Source organism: Ranitomeya variabilis, chromosome 2, assembly GCF_051348905.1.
Source record: "Ranitomeya variabilis isolate aRanVar5 chromosome 2, aRanVar5.hap1, whole genome shotgun sequence".
NCBI lineage: Eukaryota > Metazoa > Chordata > Amphibia > Anura > Dendrobatidae > Ranitomeya > Ranitomeya variabilis.
The window spans coordinates 493,519,317-493,533,164 of NC_135233.1; the positions used below are offsets into that span (position 1 = coordinate 493,519,317).

Here is a 13,848-nt window from a genome sequence, read left to right on the forward strand (position 1 = left end):
CCCCATCTGCTTCTCACCTTTTATCTCTAACCTCCTCTATCGGCCTCTCGCAGCATACTAACTCTCCAACACATGATGATGGAAACTCCCTTGATTTGGTCTTCTCCCGGCTTTGCTCACTGGATGATTTCACAAACTCCCCTCTCCCGCTCTCTGACCACAACCTTCTTTCATTCTCTATCAAGAACTGCCATCCCGCTCAGGTCATCCCCACTTTCCACACTTATAGAAACATACAGGCCATTAATACCCAGAAACTTATGAAGAACTTGCAGTCTTCATTGGCCCCAATCTCCTCCATCTCTTGTCCTGATTCTGCTCTGAAGCATTACAATGAAACTCTGCAAAGTGCCCTGGAAGAAGCTGCACCTCCTATACATAGAACAACTCGGCACAGACGGCGACAACCGTGGCACACGCTGCAAACACGTTTCCTGCAGCGGTGCTCCAGGTGCGCCGAACGTCTGTGGAGAAAATCTAATCTGCCCGAAGATTTCATCCATTATAAGTTCATGTTAAAAACATACAACTCTGCCCTTCACCTCTCCAAACAAACCTATTTCAACACCCTCATCACCTCGCTGTCCAATAACCCTAAACGTCTCTTTGACACTTTCCGGTCCCTACTCAACCCAAGAGAGCAGGCCCCAACCACAGATCTCCACGCTGACGATCTGGCCAATTACTTCAAAGAAAAAATTGACCACAATCGACAGGAAATCATTTCCCAATCTCTTCATACCAGGCACTGTCCTCCCTCCCCCACTGCATCTAGTTCACTCTCTGACTTTGAACCAGTTACTGAAGAAGAAGTAAGCAGGCTCCTTGCATCTTCTCGCCCGACCACTTGCACCAGCGACCCCATTCCGTCGCATCTCCTCCAGTCCCTTTCCCCGGCTGTCACCTCTCACCTAACAAAAATATTCAACCTTTCCCTCACTTCCGGTATTTTTCCCTCCTCATTTAAGCATGCCATCATACATCCACTACTTAAAAAGCCCTCCCTCGATCAAAATTGTGCCGCTAATTATAGACCTGTCTCTAATCTTCCCTTCATCTCTAAACTCCTGGAACGCCTGGTCCACTCCCGTCTTACCCGCTATCTCTCAGATAATTCTCTTCTCGACCCTCTTCAATCTGGTTTCCGCTCTTTACACTCTACTGAAACTGCCCTCACTAAAGTCTCTAATGACCTACTAACAGCTAAATCTAATGGTCACTATTCCATGCTAATTCTCTTGGATCTCTCCGCAGCATTCGACACTGTGGATCATCAGCTCCTCCTCACTATGCTCCGCTCCATCGGCCTCAAGGACACCGTTCTCTCTTGGTTCTCCTCCTATCTCTCTGGCCGATCCTTCACTGTTTGTTTTGCTGGTTCCTCCTCCTCTCACCTTCCCCTTACTGTTGGGGTTCCTCAAGGATCAGTCCTAGGCCCCCTCCTCTTCTCTTTGTATACTGCCCCTATTGGACAAACAATCAGTAGATTTGGTTTCCAGTACCATCTCTATGCTGACGACACCCAATTATATACCTCTTCTCCTGTTATCACGCCGACCTTTTTAGAAAACACCAGTGATTGTCTTACCGCTGTCTCTAACATCATGTCCTCCCTCTATCTGAAACTGAACCTGTCAAAAACTGAACTCCTCGTGTTCTCTCCCTCTACAAACCTACCTTTGCCCGACATTGCCATCTCTGTGTGCGGTTCCACCATTACTCCAAAGCAACATGCCCGCTGCCTTGGAGTCATCCTTGATTCCGAGCTTTCATTCACCCCCCACATCCGATCACTGGCTCGCTCTTCTTATCTGCATCTCAAAAACATTTCCAGAATTCGCCCTTTTCTTACTTTCGACTCTGCAAAAACTCTTACTGTCTCACTTATTCATTCTCGTCTGGACTATTGTAACTCTCTACTAATTGGCCTACCTTTTACCAGACTCTCCCCGCTCCAATCTGTCCTGAATGCTGCTGCCAGGATCATATTCCTCGCCAACCGTTACACCGATGCCTCTACCTTGTGCCAGTCATTACACTGGCTACCCATCCAATCCAGAATCCAGTACAAAACTACTACCCTCATCCACAAAGCACTCCATGGCTCAGCACCACCCTACATCTCCTCTCTGGTCTCAGTCTACCAACCTACCCGTGCCCTCCGCTCTGCTAATGACCTCAGGTTAGCATCCTCAATAATCAGAACCTCCCACTCCCGTCTCCAAGACTTTACACGTGCGGCGCCGATTCTTTGGAATGCACTACCTAGGTTAATACAATTAATCCCCACAGTTTTAAGCGTGCACTAAAAACTCATTTGTTCAGATTGGCCTACCGCCTCAACGCATTAACCTAATTATCCCTGTGTGGCCTATTAATAAAAAACAACAACATAATCACGTTCCTCCATCATGTTCTCATACACTTTATGCAGTTAATAGCCTCTGTGTCTGTACTGTTACATACTTAGGCAGTTAACTGGTTCATGCAGCTTTACATGAACACCCGAGCCTTACACTATGGCTGGTCCAAATAACTAAAGCAATTGTTACCATCCACCTCTTGTGTCTCCCCTTTTCCTCATAGATTGTAAGCTTGCGAGCAGCAGGGCCCTCATTCCTCCTGGTATCTGTTTTGAACTGTGATTTCTGTTATGCTGTAATGTCTGTTGTCTGTATAAGTCCCCTCTATAAGTTGTAAAGCGCTGCGGAATATGTTGGCGCTATATAAATAAAATTATTATTATTATTATTATTATTATGTCATATTTTCCACTGAAGTGATTGGTACTGGCTGTGTTTCCATGTAAAGCCATGAATTCGGGGCACTCCAGCACTACACACTAGCACAAGATAAATCCTAGTGATCAAGTTATAATGAGGAAAACCCCATCAATAACAAGGTCAAGAAAATTTATATACCGTATATACTCGCTTATAAGCAGAGAGTGCCCCTCTCAGCTTATACTCGAGTCATGGAAGGCGGGGGAGGGGGGTGTCGGCGGGGGAGCGGCGCCTGTTAAATACTCACCTGCTCCCGGCGCGGTCCCTGCATGTCCCACGGCAGCTTCTTCGCCCTGTTCAGCGGTCACTGGTACCGCTCATTACAGTAATGAATAGATTCCACTTCCATAGGGGTGGAGCCGCATATTCATTACTGTAATGAGCGGAACCATGTGACCGCTCACTACAGGAAGAAGCTGCCGTTCCCGAAGACCGTGGGACATGCAGGGACCGCAGCAGGAGCGCCAGGAGCAGGTGAGTATTTAATATTCACCTTTCCTCGTTCCACCGCCGCCTCGTCTTCCGCGTCCTCTGCAGTGACTGTTCAGGTCAGAGGGCGCGATGACGTATTAGTGTGCGTGCCGCCCTCTGCCTGAACAGTCAGTGTGGAGAGACGGGACGCTGAGGAGCAGCGATGAGAGGGGAGTATGTCTTTTTTTTTTTTTTTTTTTTTTTTTTTAGTGCAGCAGCACTACATGTGCCACAATGCTGTATGGGGCCATAAAGAACTGCATGGAGCATTATATGGGGCATCTATGGGGCCATAAAGAACTGCATGGAGCATTATATGGGGCCATAAATAACTGCATGAAGCATTATATGGAGCATCTATGGGGCCATAAAGAACTGCATGGAGCATTATATGGGGCATATTATGGAGCCATAATGAACTGTATGGAGCATCATATGGGGCTCCTGATTCAATATGGATATTCAAAAACACTTAACCTACTGATGTCTCAAGTAATTTTACTTTTATTGGTATCCATTTTTAATTTTTGACATTTACCGGTAGGTGCTGCATTTCCCACCATAGGCTTATACTCGAGTCAATAAGTTTTCCCAGTTTTTTGTTGCAAAATTAGGGGGGGGGGGTCGGCTTATACTCGAGTATATACGGTATATGTTCTAAAAAAAGAAAACAAAAAACAACCCCCCCCCCAAAAAAAAAAAAAAAATTATCTCCACACGAGTCTTCATGTATAAGGTGCATCTTACTGCAGCTGTTCCTTCATTAAGAGGCACTCACCCCTAAATAAATTGGGAGCATCTTACAACAGGCCTGCATCTCCACCAGAAATGCTACTCTGGTAATTTAGGCCTTAGGGGCGTAACTTTAGAGTAGAGTAGTCTCCAAACTGGGCTTCACTACACAATGCCCTCAGCTCTGCCCTCTTTGGCAACGCTCGTCAGGACTACGTAAAAATGACGTAAGGTACAATTCACTTGCACAACTTTGTGTTGCGCCAAAAATGTGAGAGATTTGAAGCTTTTACACCATCTACGCCCTGATGAAAGCGGGACTCTGCAGATTTGCTTCCAAGCTTCCTGTAAAATCAGAGAAAAACATACAGAACTGAAGAAACCTACTAGATCTACTGTGTTCCTTTTGTTGGTTTCCCCTAAGGAGCTTGTGCAGAAAGTCTCCCATTTTTCCTGAGCTTCAGTTGGCAGTTCTGTAGGAAGAAGAGGAGCAAATGACTTATAATACTAAAAAAAAAAAAGTTATATTAAAACAGGAGTTGTCTCAAGTTCAGTAATGGGTAAAACTGCAAAGAGCCTGTAAAAGCAACCAACTGTACCCAAACGTAGCCCTTATTAAAAATCCCATCTGTTCTGAAGAATGGAGGGACATTTACATTTTGTGTACAGATCGTTGCCCAAATAACAGCAACCCTGTAGTCTACGTATTTTAGCACTTGTTGGAAAAAAGTTATAACTTGTAAGCTTAAAGAGTAACAGTTACAAAAAAAAAAAAATAAAGTAAATGGAGGAATAGTTAGCTACTGTATTGTACCAGTCTGCATTATCCAAGATGAGCTGTCATGGCAAATATGGCTCACTACCCTGCAATTACATAAAGAAGTACTAAAGGTGCTATACAGGCCAGGCAGGGGTTGGCCAGCCAGTCAATTTAAAAAAACAAACAAAAAAAAAAAACCAGGTGTGTAGTCTATAATACACAATAGCCATTATACGGCAATCTAGAATATCCACACAGGCTGACCCAGGCACATTTGAGAAGATACCTTTAATAAGTTGATGTGCTAGTGTACAGTTTGGCCCCTTTTCAATGCTGTGGACTATACAATTTGCGATTCTCGTCAAGTGTCCCATGTATCCGTACCGCTGCCCACCTTCCGACCTAAGGAAGAAAATAAAAACGATTTATACACAAGCACAGGATTTGGTTTAGTTCCATCAATTCCATACACATTGATGTACATAAAAGGTTACAATGCCATCAAAGCTCTAATGACAAAGGGTTTTTCATTTTGCCTGCATAAAAGTCATACAAGTCGTGATAAGTGTGAAACTAACCACCTCAACAGACTTGGTCTGTCAACAGCAGCAAAATAAAGAACATCATGCAGATATACTGACAGATTATTTAGTGGCCCAAAAAGGCTGTGACCTTAAGGGGTTAAAGAAAAATGCCTCCAGGAACATATGCAAAACAAAGCAAAAATGTTTACATGCATTTAACCCCTTCCCGACCCATGACGCCACATAGGCGTCATGAAAACCCGTGCCAATCCGACCCATGACGCCTATGTGGCGTCATGGAATGATCGCGTCCCTGCAGATCGGGTGAAGGGGTTAACTCCGATTTCACCCGATCTGCAGAGACAGGGGGAGTGGTGCTTCAGCCCAGGGGGGGTGGCTTCACCCCCCTGTGGCTACGATCGCTCTGATTGGCTGTTGAAAGTGAAACTGCCAATTAGAGCGATTTGTAATATTTCACCTGAAAAACTGGTGAAATATTACAATCCAGCCATGGCCGATGCTGCAATATCATCGGCCATGGCTGGAAATACTAATGTAACCCCCCCCCCACCACCACCCCACCGATCGCCCCCCCACCGCTCCGTTATGGGGTCCGGTCCCCTCGGTGCTGTGCTCCGCTGCCCCGTGCTCCTGCCCGCTCCCCCCGTGCTGCTGTGCCACCCCCCTGTGCTCCGACGCCCCCCCCCCCCCCCCCCCCCCCGTGCCCCGATCTCCCCCCCCTTATACTCACCGAGGCTCCCGGTGTCCGTCCGCCTCCTCGCTGGGCGCCGCCATCTTCCAAAATGGCGGGCGCATGCTCAGTGCGCCCGCCGAATCTGCCAGTCGGCAGATTCGTTAAAAGTACATTTTGATCGCTGTGACAGGTTCTATCACAGCGATCAAAATAAAAAAAATAATAAATAAACCCCCCCCCCTTTATCACCCCATAGGTAGGGACAATAATAAAATAAAGAAAATATATATATTTTTTTTTCTTTTTCCACTAGGGTTAGGGTTAGAACTAGGGTTAGGGTTACGGGTAGGGTTAGGGTTAGGGTTATGGCATGTGCGGATTTGGCTGCGGATCCGCAGCGGATTGGCCGCGGATCCGCAGCGGATTGGCCGCGGATCCGCAGCGGATTGGCAGCGGATCCGCAGCAGATTGGCAGCGGATCCGCAGCGGATTGGCCGCGGATCCGCAGCGGATTGGCCGCTGTGAATTCGTAGCAGTTTTCCATCAGGTTTACAGTACCATGTACACCTATGGAAAACCAAATCCGCTGTGCCCATGGTGCGGAAAATTCCGTGCAGAAACGCTGCGTTGTATTTTCCGCAGCATGTCAATTCTTTGTGCGGATTCCGCAGCGTTTTACACCTGTTCCTCAATAGGAATCCGCAGGTGAAATCCGCACAAAAAAACACTGGAAATCTGCTGTAAATCCGCAGGTAAAACGCAGTGCCTTTTACCTGCAGATTTTTAAAAAATCGTGCGGAAAAATCTTACACGAATCCGCAACGTGGGCACATACCCTTAGGGTTAGGGTTGGAAATAGGGTTAAGAATAGGCTTGTGGTTAGGGTTACGGATAGGGTTAGGGGTGTGTTGGGGTTACAGTTGTGGTTAGGGTTAGGATTAGGGTTGGAATTAGGGTTACGGGTGTGTTGGGGTTAGGGGTGTGTTGGGGTTAGGGTTGGGATTAGGGTTATGGCTACAGTTGGGATTAGGATTAGGGGTGTGTTGGGGTTAGTATTGAAGTTAGAATTGAGGGGTTTCCACTGTTTAGGCACATCAGGGGCTCTGCAAACGCAACATGGCGCCACCATTGATTCCAGCCAATCTTGCATTCAAAAAGTCAAATGGTGCTCCCTCCCTTCCAAGCCCCGACATGCGCCCAAACAGTGGTTTACCCCCACATTTGGGGTACCAGCGTACTCAGGACAAACTGGGCAACAACTGTTGGGGTCCAATTTCTCCTGTTACCCTTGCAAAAATAAAAAATGACTTGGTAAGACATAATTTTTGAGGAAAGAACAATTATTTTTTATTTTCATGGCTCTGCGTTATAAACTTCTGTGAAGCACTTGGGGGTTGAAAGTGCTCACCGCACATCTAGATAAGTTCCTTCGGGGGTCTAGTTTCCAAAATGGGGTCACTTGTGGGGTGTTTCTACTGTTTAGGCACATCAGGGGCTCTGCAAATGCAACGTGACGCCCGCAGACCATTCCATCAAAGTCTGCATTTCAAATGTCACTACTTCCCTTCCGAGCCCTGACGTGCGCCCAAACAGTGGTTTACCCCCACATATGGGGTATCACTGTACTCACAACAAACTGGGCAACAAACATTGGGGCCCAATTTCTCCTGTTACCCTTGAGAAAATAAAAAAATGCTTGCTAAAACATCTTTTTTGAGGAAAGAAAAATGATTTTTTATTTTCACGGCTCTGCGTTGTTAACTTCTGTGAAGCACTTGGGGGTTGAACGTGCTCACCACACATTTAGATAAGTTCCTTGGGGGTCTAGTTTCCAAAATGGGGTCACTTGTGGGGGGTTTCTACTGTTTAGGCATATCAGGGGCTCTGCAAACGTAACATGATGCCCGCAGACCATTCCATCAAAGTCTGCATTCCAAAACGTCACTACTTCCCTTCCGAGCCCCGGCATGTGCCCAAACAGTGGTTTACCCCCACATATGTGGTATTAGCGTACTCAGGAGAAACTGGACAACAACTTTTGGGGTCCAATTTCTCCTGTTACCCTTGCAAAAATAAAAAATTCTGGGCTAAAAAAATATTTTTGAGGAAAGGAAACACATTTATTATTTTCACGGCTCTGCGTTATAAACTTCTGTGAAGCACTTGGGGGTTCAAAGTGCTCACCACACATCTAGATTAGTTCCTTGGGAGGTCTAGTTTCCAAAATGGAGTCACTTGTGGGGAGTTCCTACTGTTTAGGCACATCAGGGGCTCTGCAAACGCAACCTGACGCCCGCAGAGCATTCCATCAAAGTCTGCATTTCAAAACGTCACTACTTCCCTTCCGAACCCAGACGTGTGCCAAAACAGTGGTTTACCCCCACATATGGGGTATCGGCGTACTCAGGAGAAACTGGACAACAACTTTTGGGGTCCAATTTCTCCTGTTACCTTTGGGAAAATAAAAAATTGGGGGCTAAAAAAATCATTTTTGAGAAAAAAATTATTTTTTATTTTCACGGCTCTGCGTTATAAACTTCTGCGAAGCACTTGGGGGTTCAAAGTGCTCACCACACATCTAGATTAGTTCCTTGGGAGGTCTAGTTTCCAAAATGGGGTCACTTGTGCGGGAGCTCCAATGTTTAGGCACACAGGGGCTCTCCAAACGCGACATGGTGTCCGCTAACGATTGGAGCTAATTTTCCATTCAAAAAGTCAAATGGCATGCCTCCCCTTCCGAGCCTTGCCGTGCACCCAAACAGTGGTTTACCCCCACATATGAGGTATCAACGTACTCAGGAGAAATTGCCCAACAAATTTTAGGATCCATTTTATCCTGTTGCCCATGTGAAAATGAAAAAATTAAGGCTAAAAGAAATTTTGTGTGAAAAAAAAGTACTTTTTCATTTTTACGGATCAATTTGTGAAGCACCTGAGAGTTTAAAGTGCTCACTATGCTTCTAGATAAGTTCCTTGGGGGGTCTAGTTTCCAAAATGGGGTCACTTGTGGGAGCGCTCCAATGTTTAGGAACACAGGGGCTCTCCAAACGTGACATGGTGTCTGCTAGCGATGGAGATAATTTTTCATTCAAAAAGTCAAATGGCGCTCCTTCCCTTCCGAGCCTTACCATGTGCCCAAACAGTGGTTTACCCCCACATGTGAGGTATCGGTGTACTCAGGAGAAATTGTCCAACAAATTTTAGGATCCATTTTATCCTGTTGCCCATGTGAAAATGAAAAAATTGAGGCTAAAATAATTTTTTTGTGAAAAAAAAGTACTGTTTCATTTTTACGGATCAATTTGTGAAGCACCTGAGAGTTTAAAGTGCTCACTATGCTTCTAGATAAGTTCCTTGGGGGGTCTAGTTTCCAAAATGGGGTCACTTGTGGGGGAGCTCCAATGTTTAGGCACACGGGGGCTCTCCAAACGCGACATGGTGTCCGCTAAAGATTGGAGCCAATTTTTCATTGAAAAAGTCAAATGGCGCTCCTTCCCTTCCGAGCCCTGCCGTGCGCCCAAACAGTGGTTTACCCCCACATATGAGGTATCAGCGTACTCAGGACAAATTGGACAACAACGTTCGTGGTCCAGTTTCTCCTTTTACCCTTGGGAAAATAAAAAAAATTTCGCTAAAAGATAATTTTTGTGACTAAAAAAGTTAAATGTTCATTTTTTCCTTCCATGTTGCTTCTGCTGCTGTGAAACACCCGAAGGGTTAATAAACTTCTTGAATGTGGTTTTGAGCACCTTGAGGGATGCAGTTTTTAGAATGGTGTCACTTTTGGGTATTTTCAGCCATATAGAACCCTCAAACTGACTTCAAATGTGAGGTGGTCCCTAAAAAAGGAGATTTTTGTGTACTCACCGTAAAATCTCTTTCTCTTAGCCTCTAATTGGGGGACACAGGACCATGGGTGTTATGCTGCTGTCCACTAGGAGGCGACACTATGCATAATCTGAAAAAGATTAACTGTGGCTCCTCCTGTGCAGTATACACCCCTGGACGGCATCAGCCTTCTCCAGTTTTGTGCCAAAGCAGTAGGAGGAACGTAACATGAATAACATAATTATGCCTGTAAGAAGGCAACTATGTACGAGCTCAAGAAACAATATGAGAACTCAACAGTTACAACAGCCCGGAAAGGGCAACAGGGTGGGAGCTGTGTCCCCCAATTAGAGGCTAAGAGAAAGATTTTACGGTGAGTACACAAAAATCTCCTTTACTCTGTCGCCTCATTGGGGGACACAGGACCATGGGACGTCCTAAAGCAGTCCCTGGGTGGGAAGCAATGGACGAATATTGTGCAGACAGGCCCGTACACTTAGGGCACCGCCGCCTGCAGGACACATCTACCTAGGCTCGCTGAGGACTGGGTATGAACCCTGTAGTGTTTAGTAAATGTGTGTAAGCTGGTCCAAGTGGCCGCCTTACACACTTGTGCCGAAGCCTGGTGCCGAATGGCCCAGGAGGCCTCTACCGCCCGTGTAGAGTGTGCCGTAATACCGGCTGGAAGAGGAGGATTCTTAAGGCGGTACGCCTCTTGTATGGTGGATTTGATCCACCTGGCAAGAGTAGCTTTTGGAAGCTGGCCTACCCTTGTGGCCACCTTCCAGAAGGAGGAAAGGAGAATCAGACCTCCGGAAGGACGCAGTCCTAGACACGTATATACGCAAAGGCCTGACAAGGTCAAGCGTATGCAGAGCCTTCTCCACTCTATGAACCGGAACCGGACAAAGGGATGGTAGTGAAATTTCCTCATGGAGGTGGAAGTCTGACACAACCTTCGGAAGGAAGGATGGGACCGTACGAAGAACTACCTTGGCCTGGTGACAAGCCAGGAAAGGCCGTATGCATGAGAGTGCTGTCGGTTCAGACACCTTGCGTAGCAAGGTGAGTGCCACCAGGAAAAAAAACACCTTCTGGGAAAGAAGGCGGAGCGGGACCTCCTTAAGGGGTTCGAAGGGTGGTTCCTGCAATGCTGTCAGGACCAGGATGAGGTCCCACGTTTCTAGTGGTCGTCTGTAGGGGGGAACCAATCGGGGAACCCCCTGAAGGAAAAGGCCTTACTTGCGGCTTGGTAGCAATGCGCTTTTGGAAAAAGCACTGAGGGCTGACACCTGGCTTTAGGCGAGCCCAATGACAGACTGGCTTCCAGACCCGCTTGGAGAAAACCAAGAGCTTTGGGTAGGGAATAAGGGAGTGGAACCTAGCCACGAGATTCGCACCAGGTAAAGAAAACTTTCCAGGTACGGTAATACATCTTGGTAGAGGCTGATTTCCGTGCTCTGATCATGGTTGCAACGACCTCTGTCGAGAACCCTGCCTGGGTTAGAACCCAGGTCTCAAGGGCCACGCCATCAAGTTGAGAGCCCTTGAGTTCTGGTGGTAGAACGGCTCTTGTGATAGAAGATCGTGGCGGTCGGGGAGACGCCAGGGGGCGTCTGTGAGTTGTACGATGTCGGCGTACCATGTGCGTCTGGGCCAGTCCGGTGCAATGAGGATAGTTGAAACTCCCTCTTGTTTGATCTTCCTCACCCTCTGGATATCAGGGGGAGAGGTGGAAAAAATATACAGAAGCTGGAACTGAGTCCAGTCCTGAACCAGAGCGACTGCTCCGAGCGACCGCGGATCGTGAGTTCAGGCAATGAAGTTGGAGACCTTGGCATTGAAATGGGATGCCATTAGGTCCACATCCGGGGTCCCCCAGCGGAGACAGATCTGATGAAAAATTTCGGGATGGAGAGACCACTCTCCCGAGTCTATTCCTTGTCGGCTGAGGAAGTCTGCTTCCCAGTTGTCCACACCCGAACGTGGACCGCCGAAGGACCGACCCTGTGTCCTCCGCCCAGCGGAGGACATATGACACTTCCCGCGTCGCTTGGGTACTGCGGGTCCCCCCTTGATGAGTCACATATGCCACAGTCGTGGTATTGTCCGACTGTATCCTGATGTAAGAGGCTGCCAGTAAGTGATGGAAAGCCCTCAATGCCAGAAGGATGGCACGAATTTTCAGGATGTTGATGGGCATGGACGCTTCCGCTGAGGACCACTTGCCCAACAGGAGCCCACAGCCGAGCCGGGGTCCCTGGATGCAGGCGCAGTGTGCTGGCCTATTGCTTGGAGGTGTAGGATGCTGCCTGTACAAGCCCTACCTGAGGTGTCTCAACCTATACCCCCAGAGAGGGAAAGGGAAGGTGCTATTGTCACCTTCAGGGGCCTTTATCCTCGCCTCGACCTCAACCCAGAAACCAAAAGGAATTGGGGAAGGGAGTCTCGACTTCGAACCAGCACCCGAGGGACTGGGGAAGGAGCAGCATGGGGAATAGCCATCTCAACTTCAACTGGGCACCCCATAATAGGGGGCCGAGGAAGGAGCCATGCCGGGAGTCTCACAAGAGACCCTCTTTTCTTCATCTGCTAGTCGGAGGGCCAGTGCCTTGTCCTTGGGAAGGAGCACTAGACCCCTGGAAGTGTTGAATAACATTCCCAGGAAGGTCAGGGACTGACTCGGAGTTGGTGATGACTTTGTAGGTTGATTAACCAGCCCATACGACAGAGTATCGGTTGTGATTGAGACGCTGAGCTCGCAAACCTTGAAGGTGGGAGCCTTGATGAGTAGATCGTCCAGGTATGGAACGACTACTATGCCTCTGGAATGCAGGACGTCCATGGTTGTTGCCATGACCTTGGTGACACTCTGGGAGCCGTGGCGAGTCCAAAGGGGAGAGCCACGAATTGGTAGTGGTCCTGGCCTATTGCGAACCTGAGAAACCTCTGATGGGCAGGTGCAATGGGTATATGCAGGTATGCGTCTTGTATGTCTATGGAGGCGAGATATTCTCCCTTCTCCATGGACGCAGTGATGGACCGAAGGGACTCCATGCGAAAGTGACGGACCCGTACATATTTGTTGAGCTGTTTTAGGTCTAGTATGGGCCGTACGCTGCCTCCTTTCTTGGGAACTACGAACAGATTGGAGTAGAACCCTCGGAAGCGGTCGGTCGTGGGTACCGGTACTATGACTCCTGATTAATAAAGCGAGGAGACCGCTTGGTGGTAGGCTCGAGCCTTGGCTGGCGGTTTTGGGGGGACAGAGAGGAAGAACCTGTCCGGTAGGTTGGAGGTGAAGTCTATTTTGTATCCGGAAGACACTAGTTCCATGACCCACCTGTCTTCTGTAATAGGCAGCCATACTTGATGAAAGAGCAAAAGTCGGCCGCCTACCGGTGTGGTGTCTTCCGGAGTCCGTGAGTCATGAGGAAGAGAAAGTCTGAGATTTTCCTCCTCTGGGCTTAGACTGGCCTGCTTTTGACTGCCAGGTCTTGTCCGACCTTTGCGTCGATCGTGAGTTGTCCCTGCGTGGGGAACGGTTACGATTTTGTACTGGACGTGAGACGGACCAGCCGGAGGAATTCCGAAAGGATCGGAATCGAGTTTGGTTACGCTTCTGGTAAGTGCGTTTAGGTTTCAGTTGGGGAAGAGAAGTACTCTTACCCCCTGTGGCGTTGGATATCATAGTATCCAACTGTTCACCGAAAAGTCTCCCACTGAGGTAGGGGAGGTGCGTGAGGGACTTCTTTGAGGCTGCGTCCTCTTTCCATTCCCGCAGCCAGAGGATACGCCGAATCGTGATGGCGTTTGATGCTATCCCCGCGACTCCCCTTGCTGAATCCAGAGCTGCATGGAGCATGTAATCTGCTACAACAGCAATTTGAACCGCTTGGTCCGACCGTTCAGGAGCGGATGCTTGGAAGGCTTGTAAATTGTTTGCCCAGGCCAGGATGGCCTTGGCAGCCCAAACTGAGGCGAACGCGGGAGCCAGGGATGCCCCTGCAGCCTCGAAAATTGAACGAGCCATGCGTTCTACCTGCCGGTCTGCTG

At 48.1% G+C, this 13,848-nt stretch overlaps 1 protein-coding gene across 15 annotated transcripts in view; it reads right to left on the minus strand.

Annotated features, from left to right (window-relative positions):
• Window positions 1-13,848, minus strand: part of PPP6R3 (protein phosphatase 6 regulatory subunit 3) — a 165,797-nt gene that overhangs the window by 47,665 nt on the left and 104,284 nt on the right. For all 15 annotated transcript variants that reach the window (XM_077287993.1, XM_077287983.1, XM_077287992.1 and 12 more), the window contains 2 exons: window positions 5,033-5,148; window positions 4,374-4,459 (listed from right to left, as the gene is read on the minus strand). In XM_077287993.1, coding sequence (XP_077144108.1) covers window positions 4,374-4,459; window positions 5,033-5,148 — 202 coding nt within the window. The remainder of the gene's footprint in view (window positions 1-4,373; window positions 4,460-5,032; window positions 5,149-13,848) is intronic.